This window comes from Stylophora pistillata, chromosome 11 (genome assembly GCF_964205215.1).
Source record: "Stylophora pistillata chromosome 11, jaStyPist1.2, whole genome shotgun sequence".
Classification (NCBI taxonomy): domain Eukaryota; kingdom Metazoa; phylum Cnidaria; class Anthozoa; order Scleractinia; family Pocilloporidae; genus Stylophora; species Stylophora pistillata.
The window spans coordinates 22,223,083-22,242,589 of record NC_142529.1 but is presented as its reverse complement, the minus strand read 5'-3'; the positions used below and the strand labels follow the sequence as shown (position 1 = coordinate 22,242,589).

Below are 19,507 nucleotides of genomic sequence, written 5' to 3'. Positions count from 1 at the left end.
ATTTATCGAAATAATTCTACTCGGCTGAGCTTCTTAGATTTAATCTGCTCTTCATCCGCAACTACATTCGCCTCGGCGTTGAATTGAAATTTCGGAAATGGAATTACAGTAAGTTGTGCATATATTGCGTTCAAAATTATATATTGCAATGCTGGAATGGCACTAAACAGAATGTGAACTGTATAATGAATCTTAAATCGTACTTACCCTTAAAATCCCTGGAGACTTTTTCTTGTTTTCTTTTTAAAGAAATCAAACGACAACCGTTAGTAGATGAAACCAAGCTTGAAAATAGCAATGTGGTACGGATACTTGATAATTTTGGAGATGAAAATATTTTGTTTTTTATTCTTTTATGATATGACTAATGAAGCTGAAAGCTTGAAACTGAAATGGTATTTCTGTATAACACTAGCAGTGCCAATAGCAACAATATGGAGAAAAGTTCACCTGATCTAGATCAGTTACTCAGGAGAAAAAAAAAACACACACAAAGCGGTCATCTCAGACTAAGGTCATTGCATTAAATCGTTTACTGCAAACTTTCATTTCATACCAAGGGATGAGGTGTAATTTTAAATCATTTGCAATGAAATTTCATAAAACAGACAACCAGATTCTGAAGATTAGACAATTATGTCGTGATGATTTTATTTATAAATAAAACGAGTTATTTCGCTTTCTAGCTTACTCATATGACTCATTAAACAAGGGTTGAGGTGTACTTTTATATCATTTGCAGTGTAATTTTATAAAGTATACAACCAGATTCTGAAGATATATAGAGGATATTACATGGCCGCTTTGGGATACGAATTTTATCTTCTCGTGCTGAAAGTATCTCTCACTCGTTCGCTGGGCTCACTCGTGAGAGATACTTTCAGCACGAGAAGATAAAATTCGTACCCCAAAGCGGCCATGTAATGTTTTGTTTATTATGTAGATACTGATGAAGTTTCCACATAAAAGACAACACTTTTTATTCATTTTCGAAACAGTAATTGGGTAATTATGTTGGTAACCATGGCCACACCAATATCCTCAGAAGTGAAAGATAAAAATAGTATCTTCACTGCGCGCGGTGAAGATATGATTTTTTACTAAAAGGAGAAATCCTGGTATTTCATCAGTATCTATATAATAAAAGACAATTATGTCGTGATGATTTTGTTTATAAAAAACGAGTCATTTCGCTTTCCGCCCTACGCATACGACTCATTAAACTAAGTTCTTGCACGTTATTCTACAGCGGTTTGTTTCCTTCCTTTGGATCGGTTGTGTAACGATATTTTTAACACTCGATCACGAGTATTATATAAATTTTAAGCCATTATGAATCTGACAGTTTTTATCTTACACTACAAATTTCACTTTGATCGAATCTTCATCACTTTTTTCGAGTTCTCTGAGGTTTGATCTGCGAAAAATATTTGATGAAAGCTTTAAAAGACCCATTTCGCGTATGAAGTTTAGAATTTGAGTATGCGACATCTTTGTGAAGCTTCTCGTTCAAATGAGTGATCATTTGATAAATTCTCCCTAAAACTTTTAATACAGCCGGTTCAAAGACAGGTGTTGAGAATTATCATAACGTTCAGGTGAACTATGTCTCGATAGAACATTAGACCGTCATGAAAAAGCCTTTAATAAAGAAATCAATAATGTGGGATCATTTCCATCTCATGAGTGTGGATTTCCTATTGTTATATTTCGATAATGCTCATAACCACAGCTGACTATTACTAATGTCTTTACATACTGTTATCTAAAGGCGCAGGAAGGGGGGGAGGGGGGGGGTGGAAGAATTCGAGAACTTTAGAAGCGAAAATCTCCTTGGAAAATGTAAAAAATGCGCAAGGTTTTTCGACAAGATCGTCTAGCTCACGATTATTAACGCATGCGAAACACTGAAGTTCTTTTTTTCCTTTTTCTTTTGTCTTTGGGCTCAGGGAGGAAGCTAAACCCAAATCAAAATGTGACAAATCTTTCTCCGTTTTTAATTTTTGTTATTTTTACTTGAAGCTACTTTGCAAATACTTCAAAAGCTTTGAGTATGAGATGTTTTTAAATTGTGCCGGCAAACATCAGAAGGGTGACGTCACAACTTTATCTAAACAGACCGGTTAACTAATAAGAACGCGAGTACTTTGTCCATTATTTTATAATCATAAATGAAAATCACTACAACTTGAAATAATTTACCCTTGAACGATTTACAAAGAAGAGTTTTAGTGCCGTTTTTCCGGCAATTAACTTCTACTCTGTCAGAGGAAAAGTGAAGAAAATCTTACGTGCACGGCAAACGCTTAACAGGTACTTCCACATAGAAACAGTGAAACCGCAACCGGCAAACGTGAAAAATGGCGGGAAAAAAGGTGACATAGGTCACTTTTGCCGCTCACGTTTTACGTAAACGCGGTGCTAAATATGTCTATTGTCTCGGACGCATCCCCAGTCGAGTGAAGTCACCAACTTGTCACCGTTGCTGTTTGCAGTTCAGATATTCCTTTCGCTAGATAGAAATTGTTCCTAGATAAAAAATAACATAATTTCTCACAAGCCTATGGGCATGTAGTTGTGCGCAATTCTCAATGCCCGTCCCAGTGTCCTTAGATATGTTATGTCGCGTCTTTGGCGTTGAAGTAACAAAAAATTACAATAACAATAGTTAAGCCAAAACATTTCGCACTCATTTCTGAGTTCAGTTTATTTAAGAAACTGTTCTCTAAAGTTGATCAACCAAAGGACTTTTAATTTCTCTGTCCAAAACTTACTGCACATTTCAAAAAAACAAAAGCCACACATTACAAATCCGTTCCAACATTGGAAACATTGCATTATATCTGTGTGGAGCGGGAATTTTATAGCTTTGTTACTCCGCAAATACAGACGAAATTAAAGAATTTTCTTTTTGACCAAAAAATTTGTTTACTTTCATGTACCTGTACAATATTCACAATAGAGTGTTTACCTCTAAAATCTACAATCTTGGTAAAAACGTCTGAGGCACTATAGCTTCACCTTGTAAATGGCAAAACAGGTACTTACCCCTCCCGCCCTGGACAATGTTGAACACAGATGGTGTGAGTTGGGGAAGGGAAAGAGGGAGGGAATAATGTTTTCGTGGATAGAATATGAACGCAAGTTGCTCATGAAACACGGGACGGACTCATAAAAAGGGATATGTGTTTCTCCAAACGTTTTGGCCAGGATTGTTGGCACATTAAGCTAAAAACTGTCTTTTTTACCTTTCTTTGATGACCACACTAAGTACAAAACACATCTTGCGGTTGGGAAAATATTTGTTCGCTAATGCCCTAAATTTACAGGAATCTTTGAATATGAAGGGGCTCTTTTAGGCCCCCATCAAAAAAAGAAAAGTTTCTCATTTTTTTGTGTGAACTGTTCGTACAACCAACTTCGAAAAAATTTCTCAAACACGAGGTTCATAGACTGCAGAGAATGAAATCCATCAATCATTCCATCACTCAATCAATCAATCAATTCCAATTATTAAAACATACAAAATTGACTTGGTAAAGGTAAGGCTCTAAGTGGAATTTTAAGTTAAGCTACACTGTGTCCTGTATTAAAACTCTTAGAGATTTTCCTCAGTAGGGCAGATCCTTCCCTGCAAAACGATAACAAAGTGCGCAGTTATTTACCAGTTGCATATAAAAACATGTTATAGCAATTAGCAATGAGATTATTCGCTCCACTGAGATTTGTATGCGTGTTACCTGTTGTGGGCTTCGCGCAGAAATCGAAAGCAGAAAATCTTATTGATTCAGTTTATAACATCAAGACAACCTCATGCTTTTATTTCGTTTTGTTTACAACCGCGCACCTTTGGGCTACTCACGTCTATGGCGGAATTTACTTCGAGTATCTAGCCAATCAGATTGCAGCATTTGTGATAGAACGCTAGCAGATTTAATTAAAAAGTAATAGGTAGGAAGCTTATTAAAGGCAGAGGAGTTCGATAATTTTCAGCATAATCTCCTTTAATAAAGTTAAATTCGTCTTAGACTCGTAGCAGCAACAGTAGCACCACCGAAAATAACCATCGTGTATCACCAGCGTGGAAAATAAACTTACTTTTGCCTGGTGGATCCACGTAAGGTGCCATACTTGTTCCTCAAGAGAGGTTCATGTTGTTCGGTAAGCTGTGTATAATTCCTTTCCAGTTCTTTCTGATAGGCACGTTGGTCAGATGCGATAAGCTGCTTGTTCCTATGCAGAGCATCTCCACACCTAATACACAGCAATAAAATGTTTTAAGGCACTACAAGGATTGAGGTATTGATAACTCTAAGGAGTGATAAAGTCAGACGGTTGCGGTATGCTCGGAGGAAGTGCACTCAGTGACGGTATCTGACGTGATATTTGGTGTCTTACATGAACTTTAATGCACCGCACAAATACCCGAATGTAGCAAAGTTAGCCCAAGATCAAAAATGCTGCCAGTTGGATAGCATAAAATATTCATCATCATTATCTCTTATTTGCCTTATTTTAACAATAAAAATATTTAATTACAGCGATAACAGTTAGAAGGCAACGAGACCCAAGAAGCCACCGGACTTATGGGAGAGCCACCTCACTTACAATAATAAATCAAGTAAAGAAAAAGTGCTGCGAATGTGCGGCTTGGCTAATTTTAGTGATTATTTAAGTAAAAACTCTTGCAATTTCGTCTTAAAGCTGAGAAAGTTTGACGAACGAGTGACTGAAATAGGGAGAGAGTTCATAATTTTAGGACCTTGGTTGAGAATTGTAAATTGCTTGAGATTTGTACGGCACAAATGCGTTCGATAATTACTGGCTGTTCTGGTACCATAGCTGTGAATTTGGCTATTCCTTACAAAAAGATTGAGAAGCAATGGGGCAATAAGTTATTTTTGAAATAAAACATAAATTTGGCGAGTTCAAACGTATTGACTTGGAAAATAAGTAAAATTCCTAGCTTGGAGAATAAAGGAGCAGAATGGGCTCGATAGTCTGAGTTGGTGATAGCCCGCACAGCTCACTTTTGCAAATAATAAATTCTATTTAAGTTAGATACGTATGTGGACGACCAGACGGAGTTACAATAGACGATATAAGGATAAAAAAAGATGTAGTACAAAGTGAGTTTGGTTGTAGAGGATAGGGAAAAGCGAGACCTAAATATAATACCTATTGATTTAGCGATTTGTTTACATACATAGCTGATATGGTGTTTGCAGGTGAGATGATCGTCAATATAGACCCCAAGGAATTTAGTTACATTAGGTTGTTGTAGGGTTTGCATGGGAATTTTGGTGATCCAAAAACTGGAAAAGGCAGTAAAAAACACATGGGGACAAGGGAACTTTATAATTATTTCAAACTTCTATATGGCGATTGCCCATCCAAAGCCTCACTTTTTATTTTGCACGAAAAAGATTCTTGCTCACTCGTTAGCTCTTGTAATGCACGTAACTTCGGTTGAGTTGCTTAATCATTCGAGTCTTGCATTACACACAAAAAGTGCTTCTTGACTGATTTTTATGTCTCGTTTTGTTGTTTGCCTGGCTATACACACTAGCATTACCTCTTGATAAACTCTTTGAAACAGAGTCTTAGTCTGTGATGGTGTTTCGTGGTCATTGGCGTTTCTGCGCCATCTTCAGAGTCCTTATCGTGACACAAGAACACCAAAGCAATCTCTAGAGGACCCTGTAAATACAGCACATCACCCAAGCGACAGTTAGACAAGTCAACCTTAATTTTCAAACGAACTATATTGCTATCCAGCAAAACAATAGTTTATCACTTTATTGAGAATGGTGATTGTAAACAGGAGGTTTATTAGACCTGACATGAACACTGACAATCATGGTTAAATCAGAACTAAGCACTACTCGTAAAACGAACAACCAATCGCAGTTGGGCTGGATAGAACTACATTGAAACGTCTACTAGGCTATTATCAACGAAAAATTCTCCGTGCCACAAAACCAACGTGAGGATGTTACAGTCAGTTATTTATTGTTTATCCCATCGTCTATCAGCTCGAATAGCAACTTGTGGACACAACGGAAACTGCTGCCAAGCCCTGGGGTTTTACGACTTTGTAAAGGGTTTTAAGAGAGATTATTAACAGGGGAGCTTAAATCCTAGGGGGCTTATATCCTAGGGGGCTGATATCCGAGGTGCCTCATAGGCGGAGTAGAATAAGTGCTTCACAACGAGCTATGGCAGTGTTGATGAAAACACAAATTTGCATTTACTGGTCCTTAATTAAGCACAAAAAAGTCATAATAAATTAAGTTCCTATCAAGCTAGAAGGGGGCTTACATCAGGGGTGTGTGTGTGTGTGTGTGTGAGGGGGGGGGTATTATCGGATTGTTTTTTTTTTTCTTTGCAAGTAGGTGAGCTTATCACCGGGATATAAGTGATGGAGCTTATAGACGAAAGTTTACGGTATGCACGAACGGACAGACAAAATGAATGACTGATCGACCTATCAGTAGATCCACGAATCAAGGGGGGGGGGAGTTTCTAAAGAAACTGTGGTTCTGAGTCGGTGGGATTAACAAGGTAATTTTGGTTTTATCAACTGAATTGATAACGTAATTGGCCACCGTAAAGAGTTTCAAAGCTGACGTTTCGCTCTGACGAAGGTCTAGTGCTCGAAACGTCAGCTTGGACATTCTTTACGGTGGCAATTAACATTATCAACTCAGTTGATAAAACCAAATTACGATCAATAGATTAACTGAGAATCATGACAAGATTAAAATAAAGTGGCAATGAAACGAGAGGTAAACATTTGACCTGATTAACAGTAGTGCCAATGGAACCTTGGAGCACCATCTGCAACATCTTAGGGTTTGGTGGTTCTTGGTTGATTGCGTTCAGAAGCTCTTTTGTCCTTAATTCCATATCCTCGATGGCGACTTCAATGGGACTCAACGTAATCTACACCATGTCAATCAAGTGGACGGTTATAAATCAATGTTAGAAGAAAAACAAGTGTCTGTTGATCTGTTATTGACAATTATAATGCTTTAAGAATCACCAAGTTAAGCGCCTGCAGCTTTTAATAGCTAGCAATAGCCCATTTGCGAGTTACCTTTGGCCTCTTTTTCAAGGCGAGTCCTGGTGCTCATCCTTTCATACGATTATAAGTTTTTACTCACATGCAAATTAAACTGATTTTCAAAAGAATAGTTGAGAACCAGGCCTCGTTTTGAAAGCGAGGCATAAACCTAATTCGGAAATGACTTATTGCGTTCGAGAAAGAAATTTCGACTCATCAGAATAAATTGATCATCCAAGTTTCTTATTAAGAACCACCACAGGAAAATCAATCCTGTACAGTAGCTGGGTCAAGGGTTTGTGCGTCTTGAAACGTCAAACCACAATCCCTGGACCCTAACATCAGTATGCATATTCTCCATATTGTTCTCTACAAATTTCCTTAGGTGCTAATAAGGAGAATTCGTTTAACAATCAGGAGCTTCTTTAATTGGTGATCATTTTATTTATTCTCATGACCTTAATGTGTAATTCAGGGGTGATACTGTAGAGAGAACTGACATGCTGGTGTTAAAGAGCTAAGCGGGTCATTCCCAATCCGTGTCCATCTTCTCCATACTTCACCATTCTTGTTGCTTTCTGATTTATTTTTCTATCTTACCAAACTGATCTTCTCTGGTTTCCTCTCAGTTAAATGTCATCATGTTTGTCGCAAAAATCGGCCATAAATATCATGACGTAACGCCTTTAAAGGAGGCTGGGGACGGGCAAAAATAACGTCATATCTGAGCTCACTGAGCCAAAACTTCTTCCTTAAATAGAGTTGCCAAAGGCAACCAAATGCGCACATGTGGATTGGCAGAAAAACAGCTGCACCTCAACAAAAAACAACCCAAAACTGACCTGTTCACGATGCACAACATTGACCCGTGTCTTGACATACGGGAATGAGTTGGCGGCAGTCAAAATTGTCTTTCTCTTGTACTGAGTGACCAGTTCGCCGTGAGGCTTCCCGCTCGGTGTAAAAGGAGTTTCGTACATAAACCTTCCTGTGAGTTTAAAAACGCAATCTCTTTAGGGATAATAGAGCACTTCTTGATTGCTGGCCGTGAAACCCAACTGAACAACCGATCAGAACAGTGGTTTAACAACGGCTCATATTTGGTGTGGAAGACACAGTTGATGTAAAACAAAAGAAAACAAACGACCATAAAACAAAGGAAATAATGAAATCCATAGGCCATTTCCGAATTACCTTTGGCCTTTTTCTCAAAACGAGGTTTGGTGCTCAACCATTGGCATGAAAACGAGTTTCATTTGCATGTATTATCATATGAGAGGATGAGCACCAGGACTCGCCTGGAAAAAAAAGGAATTCGAAAATGGGCTATTGGTTAAGGAGGCGGTGTTCGATTGTGACGTGCTCTGCGTCTTCTACACCAAGAAGGGGCTTAGACAACAGAAGGAACGAATCAAAATAAATACTTGCAACCTGCGTCAGGCGCGGGAAAAAACGGAATTTGCAAAATCGAAACTGGTTTTTCATCAGCATTTGATTAGTGGAGAGGACGGTTCGAGTTTTCTGAATCAAACAGGGAGCACAGTTAAAAAAAAAAGAAAAAAAAAGAAACAAGGAATTCCAGAATACTCAGTTTCAGCACTCTTTTAAAAATTACTCTGAAAGCCTAAAAGAAGATCAGATAGACTGTCAAAAGTGTAGTGAACATACTTAGGTTGAAATTCTTGTCAAAGTAAGTAATTCGATCCTTTAGTTCGTATTCGTCAAAATATGGGTCCACATAGGTCAGTTGGATGTATGCCTTTTCTGGATCGAGCTTGTCTTGCTCAACTGTGTTGGAATCTTTGATTACTTCCACAACATTTGGCCCAAACTTTTCACCATAAAATGCCTGGAAAAAAGAAAAAAATTCCATAGTGAGCTCCTGTTTCGTTGATTAATTTAATTCCAACACCAAATAGGTGAAGGCCTGGATAAAATTTTTTGCAAGTTGTTGCTTCATACAAGATCACTCGCTTGTTTAGTCGGACGATGTTCGAAGTTACTACTTTGTGAACTTGAGAAAAGAATATGAGACTACATAGCTCAGTTAGTAGAGCACTGTCTGAGCGAATAATGCTGACCATTGTTTATTTGATTATTTCCCCTTTAATGAGAGCGCTACGCAATACTCTTAAAACGAACAACCAAAGCAGGCTGGTATCAACGACAAATTCTCCTTGTAGAAAACCAACGTTGGGATGTTACAGTCAGTTTTTTATCGTTTATTCCATCGTCTGTCAGCTTGAATAACAACTTGTTGACGCACCGGAAACTGCTGCCAAGCCCTGGGGTTATACGACTTTGTAAAGGGTTTTAAGAGAGCTTTATAGGAAAGGGGCTTATATCCAAGGAAGCCTATATCCGAGGGGGCCTATATCCGAGGGGGTTCATAACCGGAGTAGAAAAAGTAGTTCAAGGCGAGGAGCTATGGCAGTTGGTAACGCACTGTCAGTGTGAAAATTGCTGACCATAGACCACTTTCATAAATGGCTGCCGGATTAATATTCTTTTGTTTAAATTTAAATTAGCCTTTCTGGCCTCGCTTGAGATAATGTACTCTTTTCAATTTTGTACTGGAGAACGAGGCCAGGAGGGCTAATTTAAATTTAAACAAAGGAATATTAATCCAGCAGCCATTAATGAAAGTGGTCTATTGTTCCTTGGTTATTTCTCCCTCTACTTAGAGCGCTTTCCGATAGAGAGTTGTAAAACCAAAACCAAAGTAATTACAACAGTGACAGTTCAAAGTAAACCAGACCAAACTGCCTAAAGTATTTACTATTGCATCTGATTGGTTGACAGAATAGTGCGCGTTTTTTTTGGGCCAATCACAGAATGAAGTAAGACAAAAAAAGAGGAAAAGCAATCCCGGATTGCTTTCTACACCCAATGGTAAAATTTCTCTCCCCGCCTGGTGCAACGATCCGACACACTTGAGGCTATTTGAGTTCGGAAGGTGGTATAACCTTTAACTTGGAAAAATCAACAAAATTTAAACAACTGAGTTGAAAATACACCAATGTGGTCGTAATAAACCTAGAAGGAACAAGAGTGGCTAACGATAGAGAAGATTAAAACGGATTGTAACTGACGAACTAGAAAATTTCAACTAAGACGGCCACATATAAGGCTTAATAAACTAACCTGTAAACGATGCGACACTTCAGGGAGCTTTGTAATGGCGGGTTCTTTGTAAATGTACTCTTCTCCGTCCAAGTCTCCAAATTTTGATCCATAAAAACCAACTCGGAAATATGTTCCCAACATACGCTTTCCTTCCTGGAAAAAAACAAAAACAAAAAAACAAAACAAAATAATCGCAGCGTAAGTGAAACTTCTCTTCATATCCAGTAAAAGGGAATCAATTATTTTCAACTCATAGAGTAATCTGGTGTCTAAAGAAGCCAGTTAGCGCTTGTGTACGTATGCATACAAAAAAAGATAAAAAATGTTGACTGTCCACAAACACCTCAATTACTAACAGCACTCATAGAAAACATGATCAAACCTGCAGTCTATAAGAGCTATCTTTTACCGTCTGTATAATCAATATAAGTTCCAAGGGACACAAGTGCGGTATCATTCGGGACTATTCGGGACAGTGCCCGGTCCAATACTGAGAGAATATTGGTCTATAAGAGCTATCTATTACCGTCTGTATAATCAATATAAGTTCCAAGGGACACAAGTGCGGTATCATTCGGGACTATTCGGGACAGTGCCCGGTCCAATACTGAGAGAATATTGGTCTATAAGAGCTATCTATTACCGTCTGTATAATCAATATAAGTTCCAAGGGACACAAGTGCGGTATCATTCGGGACTATTCGGGACAGTGCCCGGTCCAATACTGAGAGAATATTGGTCTATAAGAGCTATCTATTACCGTCTGTATAATCTTGCCGAATGCTTCAGAAAGCCTCTGATGAACTTGAGTTAGCTTCTTGTAATCACGTTTTGCCTCCAGAATTGGTATCAACAGTTTATACACCTCGTTTACACATTCAAATAAATGAGATCGGAAAAATGTGTTTGCAGCTGTTTCTAGAAGCAACACCAATCCATTCTCACAGAAGTACTTTCCGGTACAGATTCCTTCCTCATCCTGAATAAAAGAAGCAAAATATGTCAACAAAAATATAAATATATCTGAAAATAATAAGGATAACATTCACTTAATCCAATCACTCCAACTGAACGGAAGGTAAATTCTCTTTGCAGTTCTATTCCACCGTCGAGCAGACAGAGTTAGACGAATTACGGAGATTATCGAGAAGGGAATTTTACACCGATAAAACACTAAACACTAATTTAACAGGACTCCCCGACAAAGAAATATGTGATCTCCAGTTGGGAGAATAAGCTCCAAGGTCTTTACAGTTGAAGGTTTTGACACCTGGCATGTTTGAACACGGTTTGACGAAGAATGACCACCATCACATCAACAACAAAAACCAAGAATGCAAGAAGAGGAGACATTTTCCAGCCATGCATCTATTCCTGGGCCCAATTGTTCAAAAGGCAGATGACGATATCAGGCGGATAAATCGTAATCCAGCGGAAAAAGTGCACACCGAACGTACTGCACTATCAACCGGATTGATATAAATCCATTGGATAGCGTTATCCATCCTATGAACCACCGGGGCCTGAATAAAATTGCTTCACATGCGGCCCGTTTGGGAAAGACAAAGTAAAGACTTACAGGTGATACTACATCATCTGAAATAGCACTTTCTTCCAGCACATTCGGTGATATCTTCTCAAACGAAACGCATCCAATGGGTAGGTACGGCTTGTCTTCCAACATACTCAGGTACTCAGACACCAAACCTGCTGTATGTACTAAACACATGGCTGCTTCCACTTTATTCTGCTCAAAAGAAACACAACAAAAGGAAAAATACGACAACGAGTCATCATTCGAGGTCAGTCAGATTATGGTTTCTTGATGCACTTGAACTTAAAGTGATCACATACTGAAAGCTTGGCCGAATACTTCCTGTGTGTAAAGTTAACTCATTACTGCAATTATGGAGGCGCGCCTTTGCTTGGTGCAGCGTTCACGCGCAGCCCAATGTCTAAGAGAATGTGCCGACTTTTTAGATTGAGAAATTTGGTTTCCATATGACGGCAATTCCTTCGTCTGTACGCAAATCTGTATTTCGCGAGCTCAACAGGATGCATTGTCAGAAATTCGAAATTTAGAAAGGAAGTAACAATTAACCAAATAGAGCTTCACCGGTTTCCTTTGATAAATCAATACTGTATCTTAAAACTATTGGTACCTCGCCATGTTTGGCAGCCATGTTGTACAGCCAAGTCAGTCGTAAGTCAGGTGAATTTTGATATCTAGCATGAAAAAGATGAACACAGTTAAATGCTACAACCAATTAATAGTGCCTGGAATACAAATGTTGTACGATGCTTAATGAGACACTTAACGCCAAAATAACCATACAGATAAAAAAGTTACGTTCTTCATCTGTTCACCTGCCTCGACTGTGTTTTAAGAACCTCCCTTAAAGTATCACAACACTGGCTATTACCTAATTCATATGCGTAGATGGATTTGCTCTTAAGCGATACCTCTATAGCTCATTAGTAAAGCACCCAAACGGCAAATCCGAACGACTGGGGTGCAATTACCCACGGGGAAGAGGTGGATTTTCTCTTGGAGTTTCTGTATCGATAGTGCGTTTAGCATCACTTTACAGTTTCATCAACAGAATTTGGTATACACCCGAGCTCTCTCGACTTCAGTGCAGCAAGGAAAGGACATGCGATGAAGGTCCGAATCATTCAAGGGATATCCGATCAGGCGTTTGGGAAGCCATTGATATTTATCCTAAATAAATATCCGAGTTTTTCCCACTTTGTGACAACAGTTCACAATATTTGGTACAGTCAATCTCATTACTTTTGCTTGACGAATGCAAGAGCACTTGCATCAGAAATCCTGCGAACATCACTTACCCTTTAGCAATCCTATACATCAAGTCAATCAACATTTCTGGGTCCTGAATAAATGAGAATGGATAGCAAGTTATGAAAACGGTATTAATAAAAGTCAAGAAAAATATGTTACTAAAATGCTATTTCAAGTTCTCAAATTTTTCCAATTACTTTTTCCGTGAAGTCGATGAGTAGTGATAAGAAATAAAGGAAGCTGGAATAATTTTTGGGAATTATCCAAAAACTTAAGAAGAATGCGGAGAGTAACTACTTCTTGGCTTTCCGTAAAGTTTTATAACATAACCAAAGTAAAGCGCGCGCTCTGATTGGTCAATTTAGCGTCCCCCATTTGCCCATGGGTGTACGCTGCTGACGTGAGCAAATGCAAAGACTATTTACGCTTCTTTCGTGCTTAGCAACCTCCCGCGTGTATCCATAACTCAATAGTGTACGCTGTGGTGTTTACGTATACCATTTGTTAATTGGTAACAAAGCGTAACCTTAACGTCAATAAATAGAAAAGTTGGGAACCGCGGCCTAAAGATATAAGGACAATGAGTAAGATTTTAAGTCAATAGTTTGTACAGAAGAGAAAAATTCATGTTACTAAGTGATCAAATCATGCAAGTTAGTAATTGAGATATAAAAAATATACAGTGATTGGTCTTCTACAAGACTCTTTTTCGGAAAATACAACGCCTTCACAACAACGCCTTCACAGAACCGAAATAACCAATCAAAACCTTGTAAAACAGAAACTCAAAATTCTAAGACTGACCTCTTGATACTCTTTCATTTTGACTGTGTCTGACAAAATCATGTGACGATTGAACACCGACTCCCGGACTTATGAGAAGATTGGAAGTTATTATCCTCACAACATAAGAATAATATTGATAGTAAACCAAAATCCTAAGACTTATTGTGCAAAGTACTAATAAAACAAGCTCATGGAATATGCAAACGGAGTCCTTTGTTTTTCCTCCTCCTTGTTAGAAGCTAGACTAAAAGGGATTCTTGACTCAAATCGAGAGTATTTGCCATAACTAGAGCAACATCTGGTGGTGAACTGCGCGTTGTGGTTCGGTATGTGTGACTACTGGGAGGTTACTAAGCGGGGACGTCCATCCTCGAACTTTTAGGAAATCTCAAAAAACATTTTGACTCTTTCGAACCTCAAACTACGTTCATAAATAAAATTTCAAAATAGTTTCAAGGCTGGGAAAAAATACTTCTTCAACCTTTAACACCCTAACATCAGTATGCATATTTTCCAAACTGTTCTCCATATATTTCCTTAGATGATGACAAGGAGAATTTGTTGGACACTCCAGAGCTTCTTGAGTTTGTGATCATTTCCTTTACTCTCGTAAATTAATGTTTGATTTAGGGGTGACATTGTAAGGGGAAATTACAGTGTAGATGCTAGTCACACTCGGGAGTTTGAGGGTTAAAATAGCTGTGCGAACATTCACCTGATCCGGAAAAGTGCTCGTTCTCAGCCCCTGATCTGATTCAGCGTATGTAATGATTGTTTTGAGTGACCGACGGAGGTGATCTTCATTAAACGCCTGCAATTAATGAGATTGTAAAGCTCTTCGATTACTGCACTGAGGAAAGCGTTAACGAATCATAACAAAAGCATTGACTAATCATATCAAAATTAGATGGTCTAAAATAAAGTTCAATTAACAGTTGAAAGCAATCATAGCGGCACACCTGACAACAATAGTTGTAGTGAACTTAGCAAATAAGCTGAAACAAAATAACTCACGAACTCACTTGTGAAGTGCCAACAAGACTGGAAAGTGACATTGTAACTTGCATCTTGACTCTTGCAAAATTCTACAGAATAATCGTTTGTACAAATAAACAACAGATAAACGAGTAAAGGGGTAAGTTTCTTAAACAAACCGTGATGCTGTTTTGGTGGGGCGTATTGGAAGATGATTCGGTTCTATCAACTGAGTTTATAACGCAAATTGGCGACCTTAAAGGGTTTCTGAAGCCGACGTCTCGAGTATAAGCTCTTCGTCAGAGCGGTCAATGTGATAATGACACGGTCAGAACTCAAAACCTGGAACATTCGCTGATTCGTTCATTAGGACGACCCAGTGGTTACCGGTCCTTAAAAGCTGTTTTTCTTTTTAACGTTATACAGCGGTGTAAAAATGGATTTAAAACTCAAACAATAAATATACGAGAAATGAAGCAAAAAGAACCAGTATTTTAGTTAAGCCACACACTTCTATTCTTTTGGTTTACGTTCTCAGAACGTTCGAAAAAACAGGCCCTAGGGCGAAACAACTCCGCCACTACGTCTCCCATACAATAAAGAATTTAAGCAGAGACGTTATCGAGACGCGGAAGGCAACCGGAAAACTGATCTTAGCGCGTTTTGACGCAAATATATCGACAATACTGTCGTCGCTATAGCATTTTAAACATCGGGAATGAGAAATTTAACTTCCGGTTGCCGTCTGTTTCTCAGAAACATTTGTGCTCAAGCTTCCTATTGTAGAAGGTCAATAGTCTCAAACCAAAGTTTCACACGAACGAAAAAAAACAAAACAAAACAAAAGCAGCAGCACTATTTAACACCAATGTCCGCCGAAGAGTTACAACTTACATTTCCTATTTCAAAATTCTGTCGCATGAGGAGATAGAGTGACGCGCTGGCTTGGGTCCGAATACTACTAAGAGCAGAGCTGCAATGGTTTAGCAGTCTGGAACACAAGTCTGCACAAAGTTCGGTGTCATCTTCAAACAACAGCTCTGGGAACTAAAAAAAGGAAGCAGTATGTTAACAGTCTATATGCAACACAAATATCTCGACAAAACAATAGAGACATCAGCTATCTAACCAACGAATAAACTGTTACAGATGTCTACGCTTCTAGACAGTGTCTCATGGAGGTATTTACGTTACCTTACGATGGATATATGAAGTTCATATATTTTGATTTTCGCTCTTGCATAAATAGCGCTCTCTACTGCGAGGATCGTGCATCTTACGTTACCTTGTAGACAATTGATCTTTGCGTTGCAAATATATTCTGCAGGACTCTTTCACTCTGGTTACAGTTCAAAGAATGGAGCAAAACCCGTAGGATTCCACTTAATACAACACGCAGAGACTCTGAGGTAGACACCGTCTGAAAAAGAACGTTTCGACTTAAGTAACATCCCGTGGCCAATACAGGACTATACATTAAAGTCACTCAAGCCTTCATGCCGACGTCTCGAAACAGATTTCCTTTGGTAAGACCAAACATAGACAACTTTAGGAAGAATGGCATATTCAAAGGCCTGAATAAGGAGCCGCCACTTATTTTCTCTTGACACAATGTCCTTAACTGCAACAAACACTGACCTGTACCAAGAGCTCAAGCGTGTCAAGAACAATGGTGTTGACCTCAGCAGCAAGCCCTCCTTCGATTTGAGCATTGACTTCAACTTCAGGACGTACTCTTTACGGAAAACAACACAACAAATAAAAATTTGCAGAAGTGATTTAACTACAAGAAATTGCACGAATATCGTTAACGCTCTCTGATAAACCACTCTCTGAAAGGAGTCCTTCTCTCTGATAAGCTCTCTTGTCTTGTAAGCATCCCTCTCTTAGAGGCTTCCCTCTTTTATAAGCCCACACGCTCCAATAAGCTCTCCTATGTAATACCCTCTATCGAGGGTTTTAATACAAAAGCGCTCCCTCTCTAAATAAACTCTCATCTCTCCTTCCCAAAAACAAAAACGTAAGTGTTGCTATTCTCTCGGAGAAGAAAACGTTTCAGTACGAAATTCATTTGTCTTTGAAAGCCTTCCCTAACTTCCTTTTATAATTAGGTAGGGTTCCGAACCAAAGACGGTACGTAATATTTACTAAAGCTGGACGACTCATACAAAGTAACGGCTAACACTTTGGCTCTCATCATTCAGATGATAACGCCTCTCCCTCCCCACCCCGCCCGTCCTGTAAAAATCCCTCCAGCTGGACCCCCTGAATTTATCTACCCTCTGAGGGCTTACTGAAACATTTTCGGTATGCACCTGTCTTGTTGCTCTGTAGCCTGTCTCCACTGTGTTTGATCCTTTCGCCATCTTAATCGAGACTCAGGAGTTGGTGATTGGCCTTTTTCTGTTTGGACACAAAACGCGAAACAATCTGAGTTGAGGTAACATTTAGGACTATGGTGTTGCATGAAAATTCGCGAGAGTTTCATTTTGCGGAGTTGTTTTGTTTTGTGTGAGTTTGAGTACTTCAGCTTGCTGGGGTGAGCCAGTTTTAAATGCTTCATTTTCCAGCCTCTGTAACACAGCAGTTTCTTCAGAAACTAATCAGTTTGTTTTTAGCAATTTTCCTAAGCGCAGAACAAAGTAAAATTTGATTGCCCTGCGAGAATGTCAACCGTGCATCTAAGTATTTTGCAGTGGCACGCTCTATCGACTGAGTCATAAATTTCCAGCATTTCTTTTCCTATCTTCGGATAGATTATTGTTGTCATTGCTGATTCTAGGAATAAGTCGCTTGTCAAATGGCCCGACATATCACCCGCCTTACTAACGAGTTCCCCGAAGCTCACCTAGTAAAGAGAATCCAATAAATTGTCCTTTGTGACAAATGTTCATATCTTTCTTTAATCACTTGGTTTTGTTACCTAACGTCACTCTGCTATGTCGCTGCATCATTTCCCTCGCGGCTCCCTTATTTCCAAGCAACATCTCTTCTATTTTTGCTTTTACATCCTGCTGCGCCTTCGGTCTTGGAGCGGTTGGAAACTGCGAAGACTTCTGCACCTTGCCGCCATACTCGAACAGAGTAATGCACAGCCGGAGAACATCCAGCAACAAGCCTAGTCTGGAATTGAACCACGATAGAACATTTTAGCTACCTAACTCTTAAACCCTCAGAGATCCTGAATTTGGAGCTCCGAAATGGAATGAAGACAGATGTTCTTCTTCCTGTTACGAGCGTGGGACAAAGAGATAATTCCGAGTCCCGTGAGGAAAAAAAAAAACATTAAACCATTGGATTTCGCGCTCCTCATAGAGGGTCAGGTTTTTTTATTAGTCCTCCTCAGAGCAGGACAAGATGACATCTTCCCTCATAAGAGATCCATTATCCTATGTCACGGCTGGTGTACTCGGGCCGGGGTTGACCCTAATCGGAGTTACTATCCCATGTTCTAGAGCCTCTCTCCACCCCAGGGGTGTAAATGAGAAACAATGAACTGTCAGGGAAACATAGGTAGGTTGGAAAGTGAAGTCAGTACTTGAGCCAAATGGCTTATCCAGCCAGAGCTTATCCTGGTTTCCATGGCATGAAGGGATTAGGACTATTTCTACCCCCCCCTAGATAGGATGCCAGTCCTTCGCAAGGATACCCCATTAGCCCTTCCCTGACAATGCTCTTGTACCCATTCATACTCCTGGGAGAAGGCACTGTGACAGCAAAGCATATTTCCCACGAACACAACACAATCACTAGCCCAAGTCTGGAGCCTGGACGTCTCGACTCGAGTCCAGCGCAATAACCAATAACTACCGCGTCACCACGACTCCGTAAACAAAATTCCCTTTCAAGATATAACTGGGTAAGAGTGGACAGTCAGTGAAGTTAGGCGACTAATGCATACTAGGAAATGAGAGTTGGTGACATACTTAGCAGGCTGTTGGTCTGCCCACCAATCCTTCAGCACGTCACTAGCCATGTTCTTCAGCACCCACAACAGACACACCAACAGGTTTCTCGTAGCTTCAAGGCTAAGCTGCTGTGGTTTACTTTTCTGTACAACATAGCAAAGAATGAAAGAGGCAGTGTTCATTTGTGTCATGATAGATTTTCACTGAGCTTTCACAAAGAATTCTTGAAAGCTTTCCATTCTTTCACAAAGAATGGAAAGCTTTCAAGAAGCTTGCTGACAACCTGTGAAGCAAATTCACCCCTGTTGTCATCGGAGCCCATTAAGGTTGATATACTGGACGTGGCTATCGCCATGGTAACATCAGGGGTAAAGCTGAAGCTGTCTTCGGTACCATATCCATGTAGTTGGTGCAGGGCTCCTACCACCAACCCAGCGATAGGCAGATAAAGAGCTGCCACGGCTGAGCGACAGGACTCGTTATCATAACGGGTGTCTGAGTCATGGCAGGCTATCAGGTCACGTGTAGTGTCTATGGCTTGGCATATTAGGGTCATGTCTCTGAAATTAAATGAAAAACCGAAAGGTCGTATGCTGTTGGAGTCAACTATTGGCTGATGTTTATTGTTAAATCGTAATATATGCTATCAAATTTATCACGCTGCAATATTCAATGCATAATGTTAACATTATAAATAGCTTACTACAATGTACACATTATCATATTAATCACCGACTAAAAGCCTGTTTTCTTGTGCCTTCTTCATGGGTGATCTGATCGTTGCAACAAGAGATCCTTCAAAGCCTATGAAAGGGCCTCCTGTTGCACCATCAGATCACCCCT

The 19,507-nt window shown here is 39.4% G+C and overlaps 1 protein-coding gene across 1 annotated transcript; it reads right to left on the bottom strand.

Annotated features, from left to right (window-relative positions):
* Window positions 1-2,668: 2,668 nt before the first annotated feature.
* Window positions 2,669-19,240, bottom strand: LOC148720635 (dedicator of cytokinesis protein 7-like). Its single transcript, XM_088739224.1, has 22 exons — window positions 18,948-19,240; window positions 18,683-18,807; window positions 17,680-17,879; window positions 17,072-17,159; window positions 16,395-16,491; window positions 16,042-16,176; window positions 15,651-15,803; window positions 14,804-14,866; window positions 14,497-14,592; window position 14,272; window positions 13,800-13,867; window positions 13,043-13,086; window positions 12,355-12,418; window positions 11,772-11,939; window positions 10,953-11,171; window positions 10,211-10,345; window positions 8,735-8,915; window positions 7,909-8,054; window positions 6,802-6,945; window positions 5,576-5,700; window positions 4,099-4,254; window positions 2,669-3,631 (listed from the first exon to the last, which is right to left on the bottom strand). Exons 1-22 carry the CDS (start codon window positions 19,218-19,220, stop codon window positions 3,568-3,570), a joined length of 2,745 nt encoding a protein of 914 aa, XP_088595350.1. The 5' UTR covers window positions 19,221-19,240; the 3' UTR covers window positions 2,669-3,567.
* Between the last annotated feature and the right edge of the window lie 267 nt (window positions 19,241-19,507).

Coding starts and splice junctions, on each gene's coding strand:
- LOC148720635 (XM_088739224.1), bottom strand. CDS start 19,220: ATGACCCTAATATGCCAAGCCATAGACACTACACGTGACCTGATAGCC. Junction 16,492..17,071: donor GCTACAGAGCAACAAGACAG/GTGCATACCGAA, acceptor TTTTCCGTAAAG/AGTACGTCCTGAAGTTGAAG. Junction 5,701..6,801: donor TTGGCACTACTGTTAATCAG/GTCAAATGTTTA, acceptor CTGTATTTACAG/GGTCCTCTAGAGATTGCTTT.